The following is a 25152-nucleotide window of genomic DNA, read 5'->3' as shown; positions in this document are numbered from 1 at the left end:
CTCCCTCCTCCGCCTCCTCCTTCTCTTCTCCTACCTCCCCCCGCCCCAATCAGCCCCCCCCCCCCCCCTACTTTGGCCCCCCCCCCCCCCCCCCCCCCCCCCCCCCCCCTCCTTGCAAAGTAAGACAAGGAAATGGGCTGGCTTCTGCTCGGATCGATTAGGTGGAAAACTTTCCAACAAGAGAAAAAGGGGAAGAAAATATGGCTCTGCCCAACGCGATTGCTGCGGCTGCTTGTCACTCCCCTCCTGGCGTTTGTACATTTATGGGTTTACTTTGCCCCGGGGCTGTTGTAGATTCAAACTTCGGGCCTAAATACGCCTGAAACTCTCGCAGGATTTGCTCTAGGAATAAAATAAATATTTAAAGTTGCCCACTCTGTCTTCCAAGCGTTTTGATTTTTCTGAGCAGCTACCAGGGTGGTGGTGGAGGAGGAGGAGGACGACGTATACAGTGCAGTACTGTGTGGAGCCCTTTTCCTTTTAGAATGTGGGTACCGTAGGTTATGTAACTTTAATAGCAAATGGGTACAAAACTCGTGCAGTGTCCTTTCTCTCCCTTTTGTTTATATAACTTTTTAGCAGTTTTGAAGTGTTTTTTGCTTTTCTTTCCTCTTGCTAAATGGCCTAGGTCTTTATTTTATGAACCTGAGGCATTGATGTCCCAAGATACCTTCTTGGCTTGCACTCTAAAGCACAAAAACCATGGGCAAATAAAAGAAATAGTCGAAACCTATAAAGGAAAGAGATTTGTTTCTGCAGTGACTGCCTTAAATTAGACCTTAGAGTTTTGTTTACCAATTACACAGTTAAATCCTTAAAGGTTTCCATTTCAAAAGATTTCTATTAGTAATTTGATGTTTGCCTGTGAGAGCCAACCCGTCAGTTGTTGCAAGAGCTACCTATCCTAACAGAAAAGAGTAAACAGTTTCTTGGGCAATGGCCGTTAATCTGAAACTGTTGACAGCCATGTAATTCAGTTCAGCAAATTTAACAAACTTTTATTATGGGCCTACTACATACTGAATGTCCTTTCAAAAATATTTCTCTGCTGGTTGGGGCAACTAAGTCCTGGTATCTTGTCAGCGGAGGGTCAGGGCTAGATTTCCAAACTACCTTCTATTCGGCTAGGTTATAGGTTAAGAGGTGTGGCAGTTTGGGTTGTGTGACTTGGATCATTGTCATGCAAATTGAGGCACACTTTCTTTTTGGGAACCTAATTGCTCTATTATTCCTCCCTGACTTTCTTCCTTTTATCTTCTTTGTCACTCAAAAGCACCCTACTCAAAGGGATTAAAGACAGTTTTTTTGTCCAAGTAATACCTATCCGAGTTGTGAGAGAATGAAGAGAACCCATCTACCTTGTCCGAGGCATCTGGCACAAAGACCGTAGTGATAATGAACATTTTAAAATAAAGTCAGAGTTAAGTGTATCATATAAAACAGGAGAGGCTGGCAGAGGTGAGCGTTGAATGCTTCATTAAATGCAGTATTTCTCTCATGAGTTATGTCCCAGCTTCAAGACCAGCATCACTGTGGTGTTTCATAGAAAATATGCACCACCAGAGTGTTCAAAGCAGCCTCAGATGTCCTTTTGTTCATTTCTGAAAGGGTTTGTGAGCATTTCTTGCCTAGTCTGTAAAGTACTTTTACCAACACCTGAGGCTTGAGATTGACAAGAAAAACCTGCTCCAGTGAGCAGTTTAGATTGTTATTTCGGGAATTCTGCTTAATATATTCCCAAAAGGGAATTAAAGGGGAAAAAATAACAAATTTGTAGATATGGATTCAGAACTTTTTATTGGTTATCGGAAACTGTAGATATTACCATTTCACATTTCATGTCATTCTACTAGATTGTTATTCCGAATCTATTAAAAAGTCAACATATTAACTTCTGAGGCCTTGCCCACTGGAACAAGCCCATAAAAAAGAAAACTTAAGCTATAAAAGTGCTATTATCTTATATGTGTAGGTTCTTTCAGTTCTTTTCTAAGGTATTTGTGTGTATATGAGCTCTTACCTTCTAATACCCTTCCAGGGCAGTGGCTTATTGATATTCTAGAGAAAGAATAAATCACTATTTATGACATCTTGACATGCTGTCATGAAAATGGTTGAATTATCACAAATATGCTATTGAAATTACTTCCCAGCACAAGCTACACTACAGGGGGAGATAGTGCTGGAGGTTGAGACCTGATTTAACCCCAAGTAGTTTGGAATCTATCCCTGATAACAATGAATTTTAAGAGTCAGGGGTAATTAGTTGCTTAAAATAAATGGTCTTAGAGGCTTTACTATGCATAAAGTCACATTTCTCTCTACAATTTGCTCTGGAGAGAGAAGATTCTTTCCCCAAGGGGAAAAATTTTATTTGTACATCTCTTCAATTTTCTCTCTTTTCTTTTCACTACTTCATTATTAAATTGAACTTTCTACTCTTTTTCCATTAAATCTGGGTTGTTTTGTAAATGGAGTGATTTTGACCAAAAAAGGACAGAACAATTTTTCTTTGGAAAAGTTTGTCATAGAAATTGAATCTCTTGTTAGTTAGTAAAGCCATGTACTTTACTAAAAATCTGTACTCTTTATATAGTTGGGTGGAAAGTACAGATGGTACATATAGTTTAGCACTAATGTGTTCCAAATGCAGTCTTAGTGGTAAGTTAATTTAGTACTCTATCTGGAAAGGCCTAGCGCATTTTTGTATTTTTCTTTAGAGAGTTTTTGTTCATTTATTTACCTAAGTAGTGCAGCTGAGGTATTGGTTCTGTTAGATAATGAAGAATAATGGCAAATGCATTCACCTAAGATACTTACCATCAAGTTAAATGTAGCCATGTAGGTAGATATTTGAAAACTTTATAGTTGTTTTATTTTTATTATATGTTTATTTTTTATTTCCCATATTAATATATTGCCTTTTCCTCTAAAGAGCTCAAGTGAAAAGCTTTTAAACTATAAAAGTTTTTAAGATGAAGATATAAAGACATTTGTCAACCAGTACATTTCAGTCACAAGGAAATCAGATAATACTGAGAGTAACAGGGTAGCAGTGAAGAAGAAGAGGGATCAAGGCTGCTAGCTTGGCTGGATAGGATCATAAAGGTTCTTTAATTCATACCATAATTTGGAATTTGTGACAAAATATCACATAAGACAAAGGATTCTTATTGAGAAAGATTTTGAAATAAGTGATATAACTGAACTTTTTGGATTTTATAGATACATTAGTAATACAATGTAGGCTTAATGTGGATTGTAATTTTTCACTAACTTTAATGTATTTGCTAAAAATGTGTTGATTATGGTAGACTCCCTAATTCTTGCCCCCCCCCTTTTTAAACAGGTTATTTTCTAATTCAAGAACAGAGTTTTGCTAATCTGTTTTTAAGCTAACAATTTTTTTTCTTCTAATTTCTAGGAAGAATGACTTAATATTTTGGTTTGTACTGTGACAGTAATGTGTAGGGCATTTGTAAGTGAAATTCTACATCTATTTACATCTAGATTTTATTTCTCTTATTTGTAATGAATTTGCATTTTCAATGTGGAGATACTGATCAGTTCCGACTGTGATCAACTGCTTTCCAAACCTATATCTGTAAACACTTTATAGGTTGATCTCCATTTGTATTATATTTACAATCCTCTTTGTTTATCATTCTTAAAAAGTGAGAAACTTGGGGCAGCTAGGTGGCACAGTGAATAGATCACAGGTTGTGGAGTCAGGAGGACCTGAGTTCAAATGTAGCTTCAGACACTTGATACTATCTGTGAGACTTTGGTCAAGTCATTTAACCCCAATTGCCTTGCCTTTCCCCCTCAAAAAACAAACAAACAAACAAACAAACTGAGAAGCTGAGAAGCTTCATGAGACCCTGCAATATGTTCTTAATATTGTTCTCTCAGCCTGTTTTCATATAAACTTGCTAATAGGGGTTGTTTCATTCATTGATTCTATGCCTAGCATAATGCCTGGCACATAAAAAATGCTTAATAATTACTTATTGATCTATTGATTTTAAATATGGCATTTTCTACATGTGATATAGTAATTTGACTTTTTCAAGCAAATTATTTAAGCATAAGTTCTTCACTGTAAAGTTGCCTATTATTACTGCATTCTTTATTTTACTAAATATCTATCAATGATAGATTCACTATGATTCCACATATTGTTAAAGTAATTGACAAAATCAATTTCAAAGATAGAGTGCTGTGCTGGGCATTGTGGGATTAAGACTTTTAAGTCACATACCCTCTCCATCAAGACTAGTCAGTCTAGCTGAGAGGAAAAGTCATACATGCATGCATGAAAAGAGAGGACAAGGCAATAAATGTTTAAGGGTTTAAATTGTGAGCTCCTTGAAAGGTGGGGCTCGGTTTTGTCTTTCTTTGTGTCCCTGGAATTCAGTACAATTTTTGGTATATAGTAGGCAGTTAATAAATGTTTATTGATGGACCGAGTGACAGATGGACAGTATAAGCAATAAATGATTCAGAAGATAGAGAGCTCATTGTTTTCTAGCATGAGTCTGGGGAAGGTTTATGGAGTAGATGGATCTTGAAATGGAGCTTGATGGATTGAGTGGATCAGGAGATGACACTACACACTGGGTGATCAGCAAGAAAAGAGATGAGGCAAGATTGAGTAAGATATGTATAGAGATCAGTGAGTAGAACCATCTAATTAGAGCAAAAGGCTTTAGTTACTGATGGGAGTCAAGTGAGGTTGGATTAGGTTAGAATGTAACCTTTGGCACGAAGTTTATTTCTATACTTCAAAAATATTTCATCATGGGTATGAAGATTTCATCTACTAATTCAGATAAGAACCCCTCTATTCCCTTACAAATGGTCTTCATCATGAGTTGCTTTGGCCCATCCCCTCAATTATCTGGGAGTAATGAACTTCTTGGAGCTGAGATGGTTCATTCAGCTGATAGCTAGTACCAGGTCTGTATTTAGGAGGCTTAAGAGTTTGGTAGAATTTAAAAGGTTTGTACTCCGCTGGCATAGCCATTGAGAATCCAGAGTCACCTCCATTCCATGATGAGGAACCCAGAGAAAGACTTTAATGGGGAAATGATGGGCTAAGAAGCTCATCATTTTCAGTGATCAAGATCTTTCTGGAAGCCATTGTTACCATATGATCAAGAGTGGGGCTCCATATGTGGTTTTCTTTTTCTTTTCTCATTTAATATTTTATTTTTTTCCCAGTTACATTCAAAACAATTTTTAGTATTATTTCTTAAAACTTAAAAAATCTCCAAATACTATTGATGGTTATCTAGCCCTATAGTGACATAAGTGAAACAAAAGGCAGTTTTTACTTTGATTACCCTAGAAGCCTTTTACAGCATAGGAGTCCAGGAGTTGGGTAGGGGATGAATGGGTTGGGGAAAAAGTTCCCGGGGGGAGAACCACTTTGGGGGCCTGAGTAGTAGCCTAAGTATAAATGTAATTAGGACTTGCTCCATTAACATTGATAAGATTTATTGGTTAACAGAAATTAGCTTAAAGGCTTTGATTTTTAGTTATCAGTGGAAGATATAGAAAAAGTACTTGTCCTTCCTAGCTCATAAGTTCATTTTGCATAGAGTAATAGATTTTTACAACTTCAGCAATTAAGATCCCATTGGAGGGAAAAGCTTTATTTTCTGAAATCACTTACATAGATTTAATGTATACTTGTAAGCTTCTTACTACACAGATATAACTGGTGTCACTCAATTTTTTTTTCAAGTGGTCAAAGTAAGTTTTAAATGAGTATGTTCCAGGAAGAAGCTTTAACATAATTTCTAAAGGGCAAGTTTGAATTCAGGCAATTAAAACATGAGATATTACATCTGAAGATGCTCTTCTGTGGAGCTATTTATTGTCCTTTCTATAAATTACAAATGACTACAAATTGGCTAATCCCATTTTAGTAGTGTTAGGATTCTCATGTAACTTGATAAGTATTCTCCAAGATCCACAGTGGGGGCATGAGTCTTGTGAGAGAGGGGCACAACTAAAGTGTACCTTTGTGAATGCTTCCTCTTCTGGCATTCAGGGTACTCTTTTAAAGACCTCATTTCAAACTGCCTTCTTTCTTCCCCTCCCCTCCTCCCCATACTTGGTTTGTTCTCAGGAGATCCTTATGTTGGAAGAGCCTGAATTTCATTGCAGGCATCACCAGCAAGATAAATCTTGGTTTCCAGCAAAGTTCATTTTGAGATAGTGCTAGAAGATGTGGGAAACTAATTAATTAGTCCCTTTGTTGCTGTTGTTCAGTTGTGTCTGACTGTTTCACGATCCCATTTGGGGTTTTCTTGGAAGAGATACTAGAGAGGTTTGCCATTTCTTTCTCCAGTTCATTTTTCAGATGAGGAAACTGAGGCCAGCAAGGTTAAGTGACTTGCCCAGGGTCATCTCACTAGTAAGTGTTTAAGTCCAGATTTGAACTCAGGAAGGAAAATGAATCTTCCTGATTTCAGGCTTGACTCTATCTACCTGCTACAATTAGCCCTTTAGGTGGTTTATTGTTATCCTTTCTTTGGATTAGCACAGCTTCAGTGAACTCCTTATCATCTCTCATCCAGGTATAGATGTCATCCCCGTACACTATTTAAAGGGAAAGCAATGCCTCACGGTCTCATATGTTACCCTGAAGAAAATTAATAATTAATAAATTTGTTAATTCAACATTTTTTAAAGATATCTTGTGTTTTGGAAAAGTTTGTAAACTTTTCCACAATGAGAACAGATATGAGTTAGAAGAAGATGAGCATTTGTGTTTATAGAACATTAATAAAATTATTTGAAAACTTTACCTTTACGTACTAAATATGTCACAATGTGGAATGGGACAAATCATAATGTCCAATGAATAAGGTAAAATTTTTATATAGAGTCTCATCTTGAGTAGTACCCATTTAAGTCCAACAGAGGCAGACAAATATTTAGAAGAAAATGGTTCTTATAGATATACCAAATCTGTATTTTGTTCCAAACACTCCTTGTCTTCTATTTTCCTTTGCTGCAAGAATAAGATTATTGTATGTGTGTCTTTGTGTGTGAGACACAGAGACAGAAAGAGAGACAGATTTTGAGATGTCACAATTTATTGGATGAATTACTAATAAGCTGTGTAGACAACTAAATAGAAAACAAAATGAACTGGGGAGGAAGGGAGGCGCGTTTTTAGACAAGAGCTCAAAAAGTTCTGTATTGGTTAATATCTTCTGAATCATCTGGTTCTGTTACTACATTGTTTCAAAGATAACTGAAAAGCTCTGTAAGAGAATTGAGTCATTGCTTAGAGGAATGAACTCTTGCTTGGTTCCAGTCTTTGACGCCCTTTTAACCTATACTTGAGTTTATCTGTCTAGAGTGTGGTTAATCATTTATTTCACTCATTTTCCTCTTTAAAGGTGGTTGAAAAGTAATTAAAGTAGAATGGCCTTGTCTAGAGTTGCATTAAAGCAAGAAAGGCATTTTACCGATTTACTGAGGTAGGGAGAGGAGGCAAGCAATTTATCTAGATTCCCATAACTATTTAAGGGATGTAACTGGAATTCTAGCTCAAATCTTTTGTCTTCAAATCCAATATTTTTGCTTTTGCTTTTGTTTTGTTTTGCTAGTGATGGGATAGAGTCCTGCTCCATCACTTGGGAAAATGGTCTTCTTAGAGATGGTCTGAGAGTTACTTGAAGTTTTTAAAATGTCCAAATGCTCTGAGAAAGATCTATCTGTTTATTTTAGACTAATTTTATTTTAGTAGCAACCTTTCTGCCTTAAAAAAAATTATCCTGTATGATATATTTCAATCTTTAGGATTCATTTATATGTTGATTTACCTTCTAAGAAGTTTTCCTTGTTTAGTTTTTGTAGTTGATCCCATAAAAATCATGAATTAAAAAAACTATACTCTGTATTAATATTTATAAAATCCTTGAAGACTCCAAATGAAAGTGTTACAATAAGCATAAAGCATTATGGGGGAACATATTAAAATGTTTTGTAAAAAGCGCTATAAAGTAGAAATATTGGGATTACGAAACAAGTGTTTGTAGCTTTATTTTTCAGACTCATTGGATTATACTAGTAATCTACTGAAACAGATTTCTAGATAAAATATCACAGGAAATAAAGTTTCCTTTCATTCATTTAAAAGTAAAGGAGCATATTAGTTTACTGATATCCATGAAAGAACATTATAACTTATAATACCACTCCACTGATGTCAGCCTTCTAAATTAAAAATGCTCACTGGAAAAGTGTATTTGTGTGTGTGTGTGTGTGTGTGTGTGTGTGTGTGTGTGTGTGTGTGTGAGAGAGAGAGAGAGAGAGAGAGAGAGAGAGAGAGAGAGAGAGAGAAGGGGTTGTTGGAGGGTTACAAAAGAAGTTACTTCCGTTTGTTTTGTTAATCACATAAATAGTAAGAGTTGGCTCTCTAGTGATTTCAGAGCTATAATTCACTCTCTAGGCTCTCCTGTTGTTTTAGAAACCTCTTCAGTTATTTTATCAATCCCATTTTCTAGCAACAAAACCCCTTCTGGTAATTTCCCACTTTTATTCATTCCAAAGCAGTCTTTTATAACCCCTTCCTTCCAACCTTTTTGGCTTTCTCTATCACTCTTTCATCTAGCTTATTTGTCAAGTGCCCCACATTCATTTCTCTATTTCAAACCAAACCAAACCACACTTTTGCTAAGAATTCATTATACTGACATATTTCAGACACTTTCTGGTTTTCATTTTCAAAAGTCATAATAACTCCAGTCAAATATGTCACCCTCAAAATGTCCTCCATGACTCAGTGGGAAACAAAGCAGTGTCCCAGAGAAGGCAGTTTGTATGTTCTGCTTCTCCTTCACTCCGTTGTGATTAGCCGAGGAAATGTTGGCGTAGAAGACAACAATTTAGGAATCTACTCCTAGGTCTGTCAGTAAATAGGTATGGTTACCGAGTGGATTATATGATCTAGAACGTTCCTTTTGCCCTTCTTTAAAGTGGTCTTTTGTGATAAATCTGGGCAGAGTAGGCCCAGTGGGTCCTAGTGCATGTCTCCAAAATGTTATTATGATGTCTATATATAGAGTCAACTCAGTATAAGGCAAGTCCAACTTGGACTACATCCAAGGCAGTTTATTTACTAAACTGACAAAAAGCATTCACTGGCTTAAGGCAGCCTCACAACATGGGCCTGAGGATACTGTTCCTACTGCATTATATCAGAGCAGGAACGTGGTAGTTGGTGCTTGACACTGATGGCAAAGGCCTGTCATCATATGTAGGGCCCAAGACTAGTGAATGGTTGTAAGGCTGTTCCCTTGTTCCCTTGTTTTAACTAAACACCACCCCCTCCATGCATCCCCCCAACCAACCAAACAAAAAACAGTGAATGAGCCCTTCAGTCATTTCTCATCTACATAAACACCTCTCAGCTGCCCTTTTATTCATCCTCAGATCTGGTAAAGGGCAAATGGAGATAACTGTGATTAGACTGGTATTTCTATATTTGTAACTCTAGCTATAATATTGGGCTAATTTCCCCCCTCCCCTTGTTCCCCTTCTAGAAAAGTCTGATTCTGGAATTTTTAATAACATTTTAAAATTACCATATGCTTATGAAAATTGATTTTGGTTTGTTTATGATCATAAGTTGTAATGGCTAGACCCTTTTTAGTTTTAATGACTCTTGTAAATATGCCCATAGACTAAAGGGGGAAGGGAATTGCCTTTGTAATTTTTTTTAAATAAGTGGCTCTCGTGCCCCAAGTCTGATGAGTAAAGTAGAAGCTTCTAAGGACTATACTAATAAATAGTAACAATTTATCACCTCTTTAGTTTTCTGCTGAAGTGTTAAATTTGATTTTTTTCCCCTGGGGAGTATTTTCTATATCCTAGATGATTCATAACTTTCTAGAAATCATTTAAATTTTTTTTTTCTACTAGTAGGCATTATAAAAGACTAAGGCAGATGTATATATCATTTTTTTAATTATCTGGAACAGATAGGTCAGTTCTGTGAAATGTATGTTAAAAGGACAAGACCACTTGAGCATTATCAAATCTAGTTCTTAGTACTAGTCAATACTTTTCATTTTGTGTATTAAATGTCTTCTTTTTTTCCTCTTTGTCCAAATTAGTACTGCTCAGTTGACTGGAAGAGAAAGAATAGATGTCCACGCCAACAGATCCTGGTGCAATGCCCCACCCTGGGCCTTCACCAGGGCCAGGACCCTCCCCTGGACCAATTCTTGGACCCAGCCCAGGGCCAGGGCCATCTCCAGGTTCAGTGCACAGTATGATGGGACCAAGTCCTGGACCACCCAGTGTTCCACATTCAATGCCAACAATGGGTCCTACTGATTTTCCACAGGAAGGAATGCACCAAATGCACAAGGTAAGAGTTTATATTCTCATTCATTTTGACTGATGAGTCATAGCTCCTTAGTTTTCTGATAAAAACAATTACGTTTTTTTCTACTGTCAACACTTCTGAGTATCAGGTTATAGTCATTTCTGTCCAATGCATCATCAAAAGAGCACCTACATTCTTAGTCACCTTTCTTATTGATAGTATATAAATCAGAAACATTAGGTTGAGTTTGCAATCTGATTGTCAAAATCCGTTTCTGAATTGTAAATAGAATTTTGATGTAAGGGATTTTTGTGGGAGTAGTGGTTTTTTTCAGTGAATTTTTGATGATTCTGAAACTTACTTGAAGAGAATTTTGATCATCTGCTAGAAAACTTAGAGAAACATTATTGTGTAATTATTTCCCTAACCAACATGTGTGTACATGTATATCTATATATCTATTTCTATATCTATATCTATTTACATATATATGTGTGTGTGTATGGGTATAAAATGTACACGCATACACACAAATATTTTAAAGAAAACTTACCTAAGGGTTTGTTTTTTAAGTGGAGTGAAATATACTTTTCAATTGGAAGGATTATTGCTAGAATAAAATACTTTTTTTTCCCAAGGAGAAATTAAAAAATACAATTTGGGATAATTATGAGATATTTTTATTTCAATTTTGAATTAAGAACTCTTGTTTTTTACACAGCTTAGTCAGGGGTGGGGGACCTGCAGCCTCAAGGCCACATGCGACCCTCTAAGTCCTCAAGTTTGACCCTTTGACTGAATACAAACAGACTGTTTGGTTTCAATTTTGGTCAAAGGGCTGAACTTGAGGAACTAGAGGGCCACATGTTTTTGGAGGCCACAGGTTCCCCATGCCTGGTTTAGGTTCTTTTGCTTGATCTTACAATAACATTAATCTTACACTTATGACCTTGGATTGTTGCTGTGGGGATGATTATATTGCTACAAATTTAGCATTATGAGTTCTCTGTAGAATCTATGAAGAGACGACTGACCTTTGGGAAATCAAATGGCATCCTTTATTACAGTTTTTTTCTTAAAATGAGCAATAAACAAAACCAAAAATCTTGGATAAAATCTTGACATATCTTCACTGCCTTGAAGTCACAGATCACTGTCAGAGGACATTATAATTGGATGGTCTGGGTACCTTTTGGCATGAAGTAAACCATAAGAGGATACTATTTTTCCACCAGATCACTATGTGGAAAAGATCAAACCCTACTATCTGTAGAATTTGTGACCAGTTTAAAATGGAATTAGGAACCAAAAAGCAAAGTTCCGTATATTATTTTCACAGAATCACAGCATCTAAGAGCTGGAAAGGACCCCAGAGGCCGTCTGGTCCAATCTCTACCTGAGCAAGAGTTCCTTCTACATTCCTGACAACAGGTCATCCAGCCTTCACTTGAAGACCTCCAATGTGGGGGAGCCCGCTACTTCCTAAGGCATTTTTGGATAGCTCTTAAATTTTAGCAAGTTTTTCCTTAGAAATCAAGCATAATTCTGCATTTTAGGGTCAGATAGAATAAGTTTGATTCATCTTCCCTATGATCACTTCTTCAAATCCTAGAAGACGACTGTCATATCTGCTCTAAGGTTTTGCTTCTTCAGGCTAACTATCCCCATTTTCTTCAGTGGATATTTCTATGATCTCTAAAGGACCTAAAGAGATCAGAGAAAATGCTTCTGAATATGTATTCTTGCTTATTATGTTTTAGGATAATTGACTCAATGAAAGTTCTTAAGTCTGCAGCAATGAGCATGCTATTCCTTGTCTTTAAGTTAAATAAGCATTTTGGGGAAGTGCATTAGTTTTGATAATACTTGCTTTCACACACTTAATAACTGCAGAATACTTTTTTTCCAACTTTAGGCAAGTGTTTAGAAATGTTCTTTATATATCAGATTCATAGAGTTTGGAGGGGCCTTCAAGCAGGGACCCTCTTTACAATAATTCTAAGAAGTGTTCATTAAAGTCTCTATTTGAATACCTCTAGTGATGGAGAACTCACTGTTCCAAGAGATTGCCTATTAATATTTGGACAATTCTGTCTTCCTCTCCTAGTTATTCCATGCCATTATTTGTGCATTAGTTATATAAATGAGGATTTGCCAGTGTTTAAAAGTTCTTCCATTGTGCAGTAAATTGTTTTTTAATATAAAATTTTGTTTTGCCTTCTGCTAATTTCCTTTACCCAGAATCCTCTTATGTGTTCTTTACAACTCATTCTAAGCTCTACTTCTTATAGGTGCTTGTTTCAGTTTTCTAAGTTCCACATTTCTTTTACTAAACTCACTTTTCTGCTTTCATGATATTTTTTTTTCAAACTAGATAATGGTGGCTTGTTTTTTTGTTTTTATTTATTTATTTATTTTGGTGACTGCCCTGGTAGAAAGGTGGGCCCCTGAATCTGTTGACAAGATTCAGGGATTTAAAGTTGTTTTCTCATGAAACTTCTCTCCTTTTACTCTTGGAAACTATCTCTCTCCCCTCTCCAGAATCTGCTCTCCCCCCCACTTCTTTTATCATAAATAAAGAATTGTGATATCCATATGTTATATACATATATACATATGCCCTGTTGTTTTATAGTCTTCCCTTCTTTTCAGTTGAAGCTTCTAAATAGAGATTCCTTGAGATTGAAGATTTTATTTCTCCTAATCTGGAGATACTCATACTTACTTTTGATTTCTTTTTAATTCTTCAGTGAAAGTAAAAACTTAAATACTTTTGAATTTTCATCTGATAAGATTGGATGTTTCCTTTTCAGATTTTATGTGTGTGTGTGTGTGTGTGTGTGTGTGTAGAACTGCCTATTTCTTGACCAGATTTTATTCCTTTTGATTCATTGAGTATTTATTGAGTTCCTACCGTGAATCAGGACTTAGTTACCTGCTTCGGTCCTCGAAGTCGCACATTTTTTCCCCATCTTTTCTTTAATCTTGTTAGTCATGCCAGCATTACAGTACACATCTCTTTCTTCTCTTCTGGACCATAAATTGATGACATGCTTTCAAGTTTTCCTTCCAGATAGAGTCTGTTTCAACCTCTTCCTCCCCTAGTATTCACTCCCCTGCCCCCATCCTTACTCTGTCTGTTTCCCTCTTCCCAACTGCCATGGAATCTTCTGGTTTCAAGTTAAAACTTTCCAGAATTTCTTCCCTTCTGCAGTAGACCAAAAAAAAAAAAAAAGCCAAAAATAGTCAAGGCATTCCAGTTATTCCTTCTTCAGATTTACTCCAGACTTTAACTTCAAAACAACAGATTTCGAAACTTACTTGAAAGGGTATGGGGAAACTTCTTACGTTATATTTGTCAACACTTTCTGCAGGCCCTAAGTTTTATTTGAGGACATGGACTTAAAAAGTCAACTGTTTTCGCCTAGAGTTTTGACCTCTGACTTGAAGGCAGGTGTCTGTCTTGATTTTTTCAATCTGTGAGATATAGATTAAAAAAAATTAAGGATATGTGAGTAATGAATGATTGATTGTATGGCACTGATGGGCAAGATTCCTATGCCTTCGATACATTCAATACAAATACATTTAAATTCAGTATTTCAAAGAAGTATCTAATTTATGGGTTTTTTTTTAAATGTTTCAGTCCATTGATGGTATGCATGACAAAGGAATTGTTGAAGATCTACATTGTGGCTCCATGAAGGGCACCAGCATGCGACCACCACATCCTGGAATGGGTCCACCTCAGAGTCCGATGGATCAACATAGCCAAGGTTTATTCTGGCTGCACTTTTATTTTTTAGTCTTGCATTCTGAACAATTAGTTGTTTACATCACCACTGGAAAAATGTGTCAAACAAAAAGCTAGTATTTTTACCTCTCACTTTTAATAGAATTTTATTCTTAACATCAATGGATACATTTTCTGGATGAATGTTACTGTCTGAATGTGAAAGTCCAAAGGTGGAGGGAAAACAGGCCAGTAGCAACTGTTATTCAAATTGTAAACCTATTGTGAGAGAGAGAGAAGCCATGCTTATTTTGATGTATGTGTGACTGTTTTCCTAAGTAGTCACCTGGGAAAATAACTCTTGGATTGCAGAATTCAAGTATTGTGTCCCCTACCTTATTTTAGTCCAGTAATAACCTTTATTTTTACTGCTTTTCCCTATGACCTAAGTATTCATGGAATAAAAAATAATAAAATAGCTAGAATTTACACAGTGCCTTGATCTGTGCTAAGCCCTTCGCACATATTCTCTCATTTTACCCTCACTATCCCCATTTTATAGTTGAAGAAATGGAGACAAACAGTGGTTAAGTGACTTGTCCAGAGTTTCACAGCTAGTAAGTATCTTAAGGGTGGATTTGAACTCAGGTCTTCCTGACTCCAGACTCAGTGCCCTAACCACTGTGCAACCTAGCTGCACATTTGTTATATAAAGTCCCATTTTCATGTTTTGTATGTATTCCATTATGATTTACTATCTTGCAATTAAAACGTTTTCATATTCATTAGCACACATGTATTACAAATATATATACACACATATATGTCTCAGGGAAGATTTTTGGCTCATAATTTTTATCCCTTTGAAATTTAAATAGGAAAGTAGTTCCTTATCTATTAAAATGATTCTGTAATTTGAAGATTACTGAAAAAAATGTCATTGTCAGCAGAGCAACATCATAAAACCTGGGGAATGCTTTCTCTAGTAGTTCTTGGACATATCTTAATCAATACTCGGGCCCAAAGCTGAAGTACATGTTAATGGTCATAAAATATCCTAGGTGTGACAAAATTTTGAACATAGATTTCGTCAAAATAAAACAACCATACAAAAAAAAAACCCTACCCTGAAAGTTTCACTTTTTCTTTTTCAATATTGGATAGAAAAATGATATATTCAGTATATTTCAAAAATTCCATTATTACTTCAATGGCCACATAAAGTCATGGGATGAATATAGGACTTTATTTTCATAAAATGCTTGGAAGGTTGCAGGTTAAAGGTGTTAAATATTGCATTATTCTCTCTCTTCTTATAGACTAAGTATCCAACTCTGATTTCTAAATAAATATTTATCCACAGAGTGTAAGTTAATATTGATTGACTAAAAACCTTGAGATATTTAACTACAGTAATTTCTTGTCAATTTGAAATGTTAGGGACTGGATAAAGTGGAATTTGAATCATTAGGTCAATTAACAAGCATTTATCAAGTGCCTACTATGTCTCAGGAACTGTGATAAACTGGATTTGGATTATCTGGGATCTTTATTAAAGACTTATGAGGCACATAATGGTGGGAAACATTAATTTTTAAAGTGGTGTGCTATTTAGCATTTTAAAATTGGTTTTAAGCAGACTATTAATGAAACACAAATGTTAAAAGTGTATCTATTGGTATATTTTAATCTCTTATCTTTTAAATAGATATTTTATCTATCTATTATCTATTTTTTTCCCAATCAGAAAGTATGGAATCTATATGTGTATGTATATATATATATATATATATATATATATATATATATATATATATATACATAAGTATTAAATGTTTGTCAACTTGAGAAACTCCATATGGAAACTCTCTTTACCCATTAAAATTTTAACTTAATAGCCTTAGAGGTTAAATTATTTGTTTAGGATTTTATAGCTAGTAAATGTTATAGATTGTGTAAAATAGTGGATTTATGCTGAACTTAAAAGTTAGAAAGACCTGAGTTTGAATCCTGATTCATACCTTACCTCAGAGGATTGTTGAAAGGATTCTCCAATCAATTTTCTTCTTTCTCTTTGGGTCACTGTTTTTCTGTCTATGTCTCTCTATGTCTCTATCTCTGTCTCTGTTTCTAGTACTCTCTTTCTCTGTCTCTGGCTTACTCTCTGTTTAGAGACAGAGTTTTTGTCTTTTGTTTTTTTCTGAATCTTTGTCCCTTTATCTCTGACTCTGGTTCTCTCTGTTTCTCTCTGGCTCTGGCATGGTCTATCTTTGTCTCTGCCTATCTGACTGTCTCAGTATTTATAGTAAATTCTTCTCAGACATATAATAGATGTGTGTTCCTGGTAAAGTCACTTAACTTGCCTAGGGAAAATGCCCTAGGAAACTCTCTAAGACTTTAAGTTAGAGATTTGTTGCCCATTTACACTGATGGAGGAAGTTTACACATTAGAAATCTCCTAAATCACAAGGCTGGACAAAAAGCAAAACTATATACACCCCATAGGAATGACTAAATGTGGTGTGGTTTGAAGAATGCCACCTTTTAGTACAAAGCAACCAATTACATTATTGATTTTCCTTCCATAAGTTAAGGAATTTTGTACCTTATGGTCTCAAAGAAAGGTCATATTCATTATTGTTAGTACATTGAAAAGAAAAAATCTTTAGAGATAGGTATATAATATTTAAGGCTTTGTGAAGAGAAAATTCATTTAAACACTGCTGTACTTACTTTCTCAAGATTATTAGAAACAGAAAATTTCTTCTTGTTCTCAGGGTAAGACTAGGAAAATGATAGACCTTGAAGACTGGAGAAGGAAATCAGCTTCTTTTTACTTTTGAATAAGCAAATCCACAATGATTTTGAAAAGCAGAATCTGCAACTACTTTGTCATTCTATTGATAAATATATATCTACTTTCAGACACAGGCAATTCATCCGCTCTGTTTTTTCAACTAAAGATAATTACCAAAATATGTTATGCAGTTTCATCATTTAGACCCTGCTTTTCCTTAAATTTACTGGATGCTACTCATGTAGAAAGAATATCTCTCTGTCACTGAGACATACTGTCACATTTTTAATGTCGTACTGCGGCGATGATTTTACAAAAATCTGCCATTAACTTAGTGGAAATATCCCAAGTTGGTTTTTCTTCTCTCCATTTCTTTCTTCCTATCAAATCCAAGGAGAGTTTGCATTTCTGTTGCATTCATATCTCAAGCGACCAGTTTACTCTTCCAAACTTGAGTGTATTGTGCTTACAGTTCTTAATATCAAATCTTCATATTTGTCTTTCGCTCCTTTGGCTACATTAATAGAAACAAATGGAGAAAGCAACAATGTGTCTCTGGGTCATATTGAAAAGAATTATTGTAATATATAATACAATTTTATGTTTCCTATAGGCAGGATTATTGCTTATTCAATGTTTGTATTAGCTCTTTAATTAAAGTTATTGATAACTTTAATAATACTTTAATTAAAGCATTAAAGTTATCAATATCAGTATTAGGTATTCTGGGATTCATATCAAGCTTATAAAATTCAGTCATTCAACAAAAATTCATTAAGCACTTACTATGCAAGACTTCAGGGACACCAAGGGAAAATTTAGAGATCAAAACATTGTTCTGTTTTGGAAAATGAAAGAAATGTGAAGCATATGACCCTTCCCATTTTCAGCATTATCATATCAGATAGGAAATTTGAAATGACACTGGTACAATTTCTCCATTTTAAGGGTTGGGATGATAGATGTAAGATCAAGTGAGGTCTCTTCATGGTTATCTTGGAATTATCATTGAGAAGTATGATGATAATTGAGGGGCAAAGATATGGGTTACTTAAGGGAAATTTACAAAGATGGGTCCTATAAGTTGAAATATAAGGAGAATAGGGGTGGCTAGGTGGTGCAGTGAGTAAAGCGCTGGCCTCAAAGTCAGGAGGACCTGAGTTCGGTTCCGGCCTCACTCAGACACTTAACACCCACACATAAAAAAACTAGCCGTGTAACCTTGGGGAAGTGACAACCCCAATTGCCCTCCAAAAAGATTTTATATATATATATATATATATATCTGTATATATATATATATATATATATATATATATATATATATATACAGAGAGAGAGAGAGAGAGAGAATATATCCTTTATTATATTATTGATGTTCTACAGTTGTTTTGGAAACATGATTTGGGGGAGATTTTAACTTAAGTTTCTTTTGTGATATTGGTGAACCCCATAATCATGTTTACTTTCATTGTTTTTTTGTATTCCCTTAGAAATTCAGCAAACGTTTATTTAGCTCGTTTCATGCAATGTATTGTACTGGAATGTAGAAAAACAAGACCAAAATTTACCTTCAGGAACTGACATTCTAATAGGATGTTGCATCATATAAATGATATAAAGAAAATATTGTAAAGGAAGTGAAAGGGCCCACAGAAAGACTAGAAAAGTGCTCTGGAAAAATGAGAGGAGGTCAAAATAAGTAAGGACTGAAGAGTTCAGGGAAGACTTTCAGAAGAGAAGACACTTGAACCAAAATTTGACCGAAGCTTAAAATTCTGAGAAATAGAGATTTACTGAATAGATGAAAAAGCGTTTAGTAAATGCTTACTATGTGCCATGCACTGTGCTGAGGATTGTGGGTATTAAAAACAAAACAACCCTGCCCCCCCCCAAAAAAAAGGAAAAGAAAAGAAAACAAAACCCCAGTTCATGCCTTCAGTGAGCTTATACTGCAGTTGGGAGACACAACCCACAGAGGAAGAGTCAGAGCTTTCTGTGCCTCAGGGGGATAGTCTGTACAAATGCACAAAGGTTGAAGGAGGTATATAGCATTTTGAGTATGGGGAAAAATTAGTATTCCTCTTTGGTTAGAAAGAGAGTATATGAAAGGGGAATAGTATATTTTAAGGTTAGGAAGGTTGGTTGTAGCCAGAGTGCATGTGATCCAATGGAGAGAGCATAGGGCCTAGAGTCAGGAAGACTGCTTTCAAATTTAGCCTCAGACACTTAAGATCTTGGATAAAACATTGTTTATCTCTCTTTCCTCAACTGCCAAATGGGGATAATAAAACACTTGCCTCCCAGGGTTATTGTGATGATGAAATGAGATAACGTTTGTAAAGTGCTTTTCATAATGTCTGACATAATAGTGGGTGCTATATAAAAATAACAATAATAATAATTATTGTTATAATTATATTGTAGAAGACCTCAAATGCCGTATAAAGAAGATTTTATTTGATCCTATTGACAACATGGATCCACTGGAAATTTTTAGACAAAGGAATGACATGGTCAGACCTGTTCATTAGGGATATTATTTCAGTAACTTCATGTAGGATGGATTGGGGAAAGGAGAAATTGGAGGCAGGGAGATAAAATAAGATCTCTGTATTTGATCTCTTGCAATAGGGAGAGATGAGGAGGTGTCAGGGTGGGAGGAGAGGAAGAGACGGATGAAGCATGAATTTTGGCAATGAAAATGACTTTGTAACTTATTTATCTCCATTGTAGAATTTAGCTTTAATATTTCCAAATTTTAATTTAATTAAATGCTAAGCAAAAATCTTTGAGGAGCACGTTATTTCTAATTCCCCCTCTAAGTGACAATTCTGGTATAAATAATTGGATGTAAGTTATCCTTCCACATCATAGGGGTCAGGGGTACAGTGCTCCGGCAATCTGGAAAATCCATGTAAAAACTTTTGACCCTTCATACCATAGAAGTCTGAAATTTTTTCTTTTTCTTATATGGGATGTTTACAGTATCTTGTAAAATTTGAATTAAGTATTTGGTCATAGGCTCTGTGTTGTCTGCTGGCTTTCAAGTGTTGTCTGTGGCTTCTGCAAAACTCCCCCCCCCCGCCAATTCTCATTTAATTTCTTATGCCAATCCATGAAATATCAAAACTGCAATGGGGAAGGTTGCTATATGGAACTCTAACTTGTTTCACTGAAAGTCTCCAGGAGTTTGCATTGTTAATATGTCTCCTAGGTAGGTCAGTTAATTGTTCTTATACACTTACTTTCAGGATTACATACATGGGTATTTTGACTTAATGTGGGCACAGTGCTAGGCAAATTAAAGACTTTTAATAAATTCTCATCATATGGAAATGAATAAAAAACCTTTATGATAATATTACCATTAGTCAAGATTGTTGGGTGGCATATAAGGTGCCCCTATAGGGCAAAGAAATTTCTATTCTATGTGTTTGGTATTGTGTTTTAGGACAACTTTTACTGTGACTAATTAGAAACATTATCAGACATTCTGTTGAGTGTTTAAAATTGCCACCTTTCTGATTGCTTTCAGCAATTCTGTTCTTTTTCCTTGGTCTTGAATAATTCTGGTCAGTAGGATAGATATTTTTCATTCTGGTCTGTGTGGGTTAGATTTCCCAGATTTTGGAAATCCTTTCACATTGGTTTTTTACTTAGAGATTTGTGTGGCCAAAAGCAAAACCAGGATGTATATGAAATTATTTTCCTCTTAATAAGAATGAATATGTTGGTACAACAGCTAACTGTATCCACCTTTTAGATAGACACCTAAATGTACTCAGTAGTAAGCTTCTAATGCCTTTCGTGCTTTCTTTCAGGTTATATGTCTCCACATCCATCTCCGCTGGGAGCCCCAGAACATGTCTCTAGCCCAATGTCTGGAGGGGGTCCAACTCCACCCCAGATGCCACCAAGCCAGCCAGGACCCATGATAGCAGGAGATCCTCAGGCTATGAGCCAACCCAACCGAGGTCCTTCACCTTTCAGCCCTGTCCAGCTGCATCAGCTCCGAGCTCAAATTTTAGCTTACAAAATGTTGGCCAGAGGCCAGCCACTACCTGAAACCTTGCAGCTAGCTGTGCAGGGGAAGAGGACGCTGCCTAGCATCCAGCAACAGCAACCACCTCTTGTCACCTTCAACCGCCCATCTGGTAGGTTAATGTGTAACTACATGTACAACGTAGAGTTCAATTTCAGAGAAGAAATAGTGTTAGAGTGTAGGAAAGTCCTCACTCAAGACTTGTAACAAGGCTAGTCCTAGAAAATTTTAGGGGACCTGGCCTAAGTGGGGGGATATTGTCTGCTGCTTCCTCTTCTCGGTTCCCTCCTCCCTCTCCCCTTCAGGGGCCCTCTTAATCTTCCAGCCTAGTTATCTCTACCTGCCCAGACTTACTGTTATCAAAGAATCTAATAAAGCCGTTTATGTTATTCTAAATGTCCAATAAAGCAAAGTATTATATTTCTCTGTAGGTATTTGCATTTTAACTAAAGACTTCATGGTACCAGTCAGAGGATTGTGGATGGTGTTACTTAGCTGTTCTAACCCTGTATCTGACCATCTCCTTCATCTATTCATAAAGCCAATGTGAGGCCTAGAGCTAGAAGACCTGGGCTTGAGTTCTAGTTCTTCTGCTTCCTAACTTTGTGACCTCAGGCCAATCACTTAATCACCTGTTTGCACCTCATTTTGCTCATCTGTAAGGCTGGCAGAATACCACCTGCATTGCCGTCCCCACAGAGGTGCTGTGGGCATTAAGTGAGATAGAGGATGTTGTTGTGGTTTACAAGGAGGTAGTGTGGCCCCATGGAGCTGGAGGGAGAGTACTTGGGTCTGGGTCCTGCTTTGTTCTGTAGGCAAGTCATGGAGACTCTTTGAGCCTCAGTTTATTTAATTTTAGATTTTTATTCATACCTTTGACTTTTTTAATATATGACTTCTAGCATACAGAGTCCTCCTTTATAACAGGAAAAGCAGAACAAAGCAAAACAAAACCAGTTAAGCAGACCAGCCAGACTAGCAAACACCTGGCAATGTATATACTTATTTTGTGCCTATTGTATGCTGGCTACCATTGATAAATGCAGGGGATACTGAAAGGAAACAGGCCCTTTCTTCAAGGAGCTAGTATTGTATCAGCAGAGACTCTTTGTGTGTGTGTGTGTGTGTGTGTGTGTGTGTGTGTGTGTATCAGTCAGTAAGCATTTATTGGGTGCCTACTATGCTCCAGGCACTGCATTAAGTGCTTGGGATGCAAAGAAAGGAAAAAATGTCAATCCCTGCCTTCAGGAGTTCGGTCTACCAGGGGAGATAACAAGCAAACAAATATGTATATGTAGGGTAAAAAAAAAATTATTAAAAGAGGGAAGACATTAGAATGAAGAGGGGTTGTGAATGGCTTCTGGTGGGTAGGATTTCAGTTGGGACTTGAAGGAAGCCAGAGAAACACGAGGTGGAAATAAGGAGGGAGAGCATTCCAGGCATGGGGAATAATGAAGAAAAATCGGACCCCCCCCCCCACACACAAACACATACATACTCTGACCTGAGAATTAGAGAGTCAGAATAGCAGGAGGCCAGGGTCACTGGATTAAAGAGTACAGGGGGAAAGGGCTGACTCTAAAACCTCACTGCTAAGAAAAGGGGAATATATTTTGTTGTTATTTGGCACCAAGATTGGCTATTAAAATTAACCAGAGTTTGGCTACCTTTCACTATTGCTTTTATTTACATTGTTATGATCATTGTGCATATTGTTTTCTTGGTTAAGCTCCCATCACTAATCATTCAGTACAAGTCTCCCCATGTTTCTGTGAATTCCTCACTCTTGTCATTTCTTACAACGCAGTAATAGTCTGTTACGTTCATATGCCCGGTTCGTTTAGCCAGTCTTCTATAGCTGAAAACTTTCTCTTTTGTTTTGTTTTTGTTTTTTACTGCCATAAAAAGTGATAGGGATATTTTGGCATCTATTTTGTTTATTACTTCCATGGAGTACATGCCCAGTAGTGGACTGGATCAAAGAATCATTTAGTGAATTTACTAACGTAAATCCAAGTTATTTTTCAGAACAATTAGACCAAAACAGTTAAGACCAATTATAGATTCACCAATAGTGTATTAATGTGCCTGTCTCCCACCAGCTCTTCTAGCATTGACTGTTTGCATCTTTTATCATCTTTGACAATTTGATTTGCCACCAAACTTTTAAACCAAGTAAGTAGTCTCTACTTACTTTCTATATGCTATCATTGAACTCCTTGTAATTTGATTTCTTTCCCTGTTACTCGATTGAAACAGTTTCTCCTAAGCCATCAGAGACTTTCTTCTTGACCTTCCAAGGACTTTTTCCCATTCCTTCATTTCTTTGACATCTCCATGGCATTCAAGGCTATGGGTGACCTTTCTTGGAACTCTCTTCTCTGTTGATACTGAACTATCCTTACTTTCATTTCATCTCTCCAAATGCTCTCCTTTCTCTTCCTTTTGCTGCTTCTACTTTCTCTATGTGAAGCTTAGTTTCCTCATCTGCAGTAGGTGACCTCAGGGATCTCTCTCATTTATAGATCTAGGAATCTTTGATTCCATGATCCCACCGCAAACAAACATTTTAAGTTTTAACCATGTTTCACATCATATTTTGGAATTTTGACAGCTAACAAGTCCTTACAGAAATCTCAAACTAATTTAGAATATTTTTGGTTTTGTCCAGTTTTGGAGTATTTTTGTTGCTATTAACTCAGTCTGTAGATTGTGTGTGGACTGAGTATGGATGTATCAGTAGAAAAACTCTGAAAATATGATCTTTTTGCTTAGTTTTTAAAGAATTCTCTTTAAGTCATAATTCTCCAAATGTGATATCATAACATCCAACAACAGAAAATTATTATTTTAGTCTAGAATTAAGAACCTAAAACTAAATCACTCTTCAATAATTGTCCCTAAGGAGTGTCAATGGCTCTTTAATGGAATATGGCCTTGTTTGCCTTGAATTCCACTCAAATAAAACACAAAATTTTCTTTACATTATGTTTTATTCTTCCATTTAGAGATTAAAGCAATAAAGAAACAAAGAGTTAAAAAGAGTTTTTTAAGGAAGTTAGAAATTCAGATAATTTTATTGACCATTTTTTCAGTACCTTTCTTTTTGTTATCTGTTATTTTTTAGTATGTTCAAGTTAAATACACTTCATTACATTTATTTTCCACCCAGTGGAATATACTTAAATCCATATTTAATGCATAAAACTGTTATTTGCATAAATATCCTTGTGTGCCAGAAGGCAGAGTGTGATTTCTCAATGCATAGAAATCCTGGGCATGTAAGACTATGTATTTTAATAAGTTTGTTTCCTTATTTCTTGAATTCAGGCATAGGGATGCATCCAATTGGCACACCTCCAGCTGGGCCAGGACAGACATCAGGGATTCCAGGGCACACATCTACAATGACTCCTAAAACATGGGCAGAAGGTAAAGGAGTAGGCATTTCATTCTTCAGACAAAGTTAAATTGTATGTAAGAGGGAACAGGAATTTGTTCCCCACTTTAAGGTATCGAGGAATGTTGTATCATTTATCAATCTGTGAATTACTTGGGAAGATGAGAGATATCTTCTCTGCTGTTAGGCAGTCACACATGAAGCATTTCAACACAGAGTGAAATTTGTAAGCTGCCTGAGGGACAAGCTTGAAAACTAAAGGATAGGCTGTTATGTCATAAACAATAGTTAACTGTAGTGAACTTTGCAATCCACTTGTCACAAAATGTAGGACAAGAACTACATGTTATACAATAGACATATTTATGTTTAGTTAGAAACAGAAATTCCTTTGATGATGAATAGGCCAAGTTTGCATCAGATTATCAGAGAAAACATGAAATCAAGTCTTGATAAGCAGATTTCTTCTTGTGTGGTACTTATTTCAAGAGTTTCATCCAATGGTAAGCTCCTTGAGGAAGGAAGTGTATCTTTTTAAATTTAACTTTTTTATTATGAACTTAATAAACATAGACGTGAATGTGTAATTACAAACATAAAACCAAAAAGGGGGATTGCAAATGAAGGTATGAAATTCTGTCAACTTATAATAACATCTTTTTTTGTGGAGGACGGGAGATTCTACATTGTTTAAAATTGGCCCCATAAATATTTGCCCAGGAAATAGTGGCTCATGTGATAATGAATTTTGTCCAAATGTATAGGCCTCTCTTCTTTCTATCTCTTTATGGAGAGAGCTCATAAACTGTGAATTAAATTAGTA

General features: G+C 36.0%; 1 protein-coding gene across 9 annotated transcripts in view; it reads left to right on the top strand.

Moving 5' to 3' along the window:
- SMARCA2 (SWI/SNF related BAF chromatin remodeling complex subunit ATPase 2) overlaps positions 1–25152 on the top strand; it is a 289270-nt gene that overhangs the window by 74635 nt on the left and 189483 nt on the right. For 7 of the 9 annotated variants that reach the window (XM_069086747.1, XM_069086767.1, XM_069086776.1 and 4 more), the window contains 4 exons: positions 10140–10396; positions 14001–14130; positions 20709–21041; positions 24260–24361. In XM_069086747.1, the coding sequence (XP_068942848.1) occupies positions 10172–10396; positions 14001–14130; positions 20709–21041; positions 24260–24361 (790 nt within the window). In that variant the 5' untranslated portion in view covers positions 10140–10171. Of the gene's footprint in view, positions 1–10139; positions 10397–11693; positions 11786–14000; positions 14131–20708; positions 21042–24259; positions 24362–25152 lie in introns of those variants that run through there. The other 2 variants (XM_069086794.1, XM_069086785.1) reach the window with 2 other exon arrangements.

The sequence above is a fragment of the Petaurus breviceps genome, unplaced genomic scaffold (assembly GCF_028583685.1).
Source record: "Petaurus breviceps papuanus isolate PSGF00001 unplaced genomic scaffold, PetGlider_PUasm1.0 118, whole genome shotgun sequence".
Classification (NCBI taxonomy): Eukaryota; Metazoa; Chordata; class Mammalia; order Diprotodontia; family Petauridae; genus Petaurus; species Petaurus breviceps.
The sequence above is the reverse complement of the archived record's forward strand: the minus strand, read 5'-3'. Positions and strand labels throughout refer to the sequence as shown.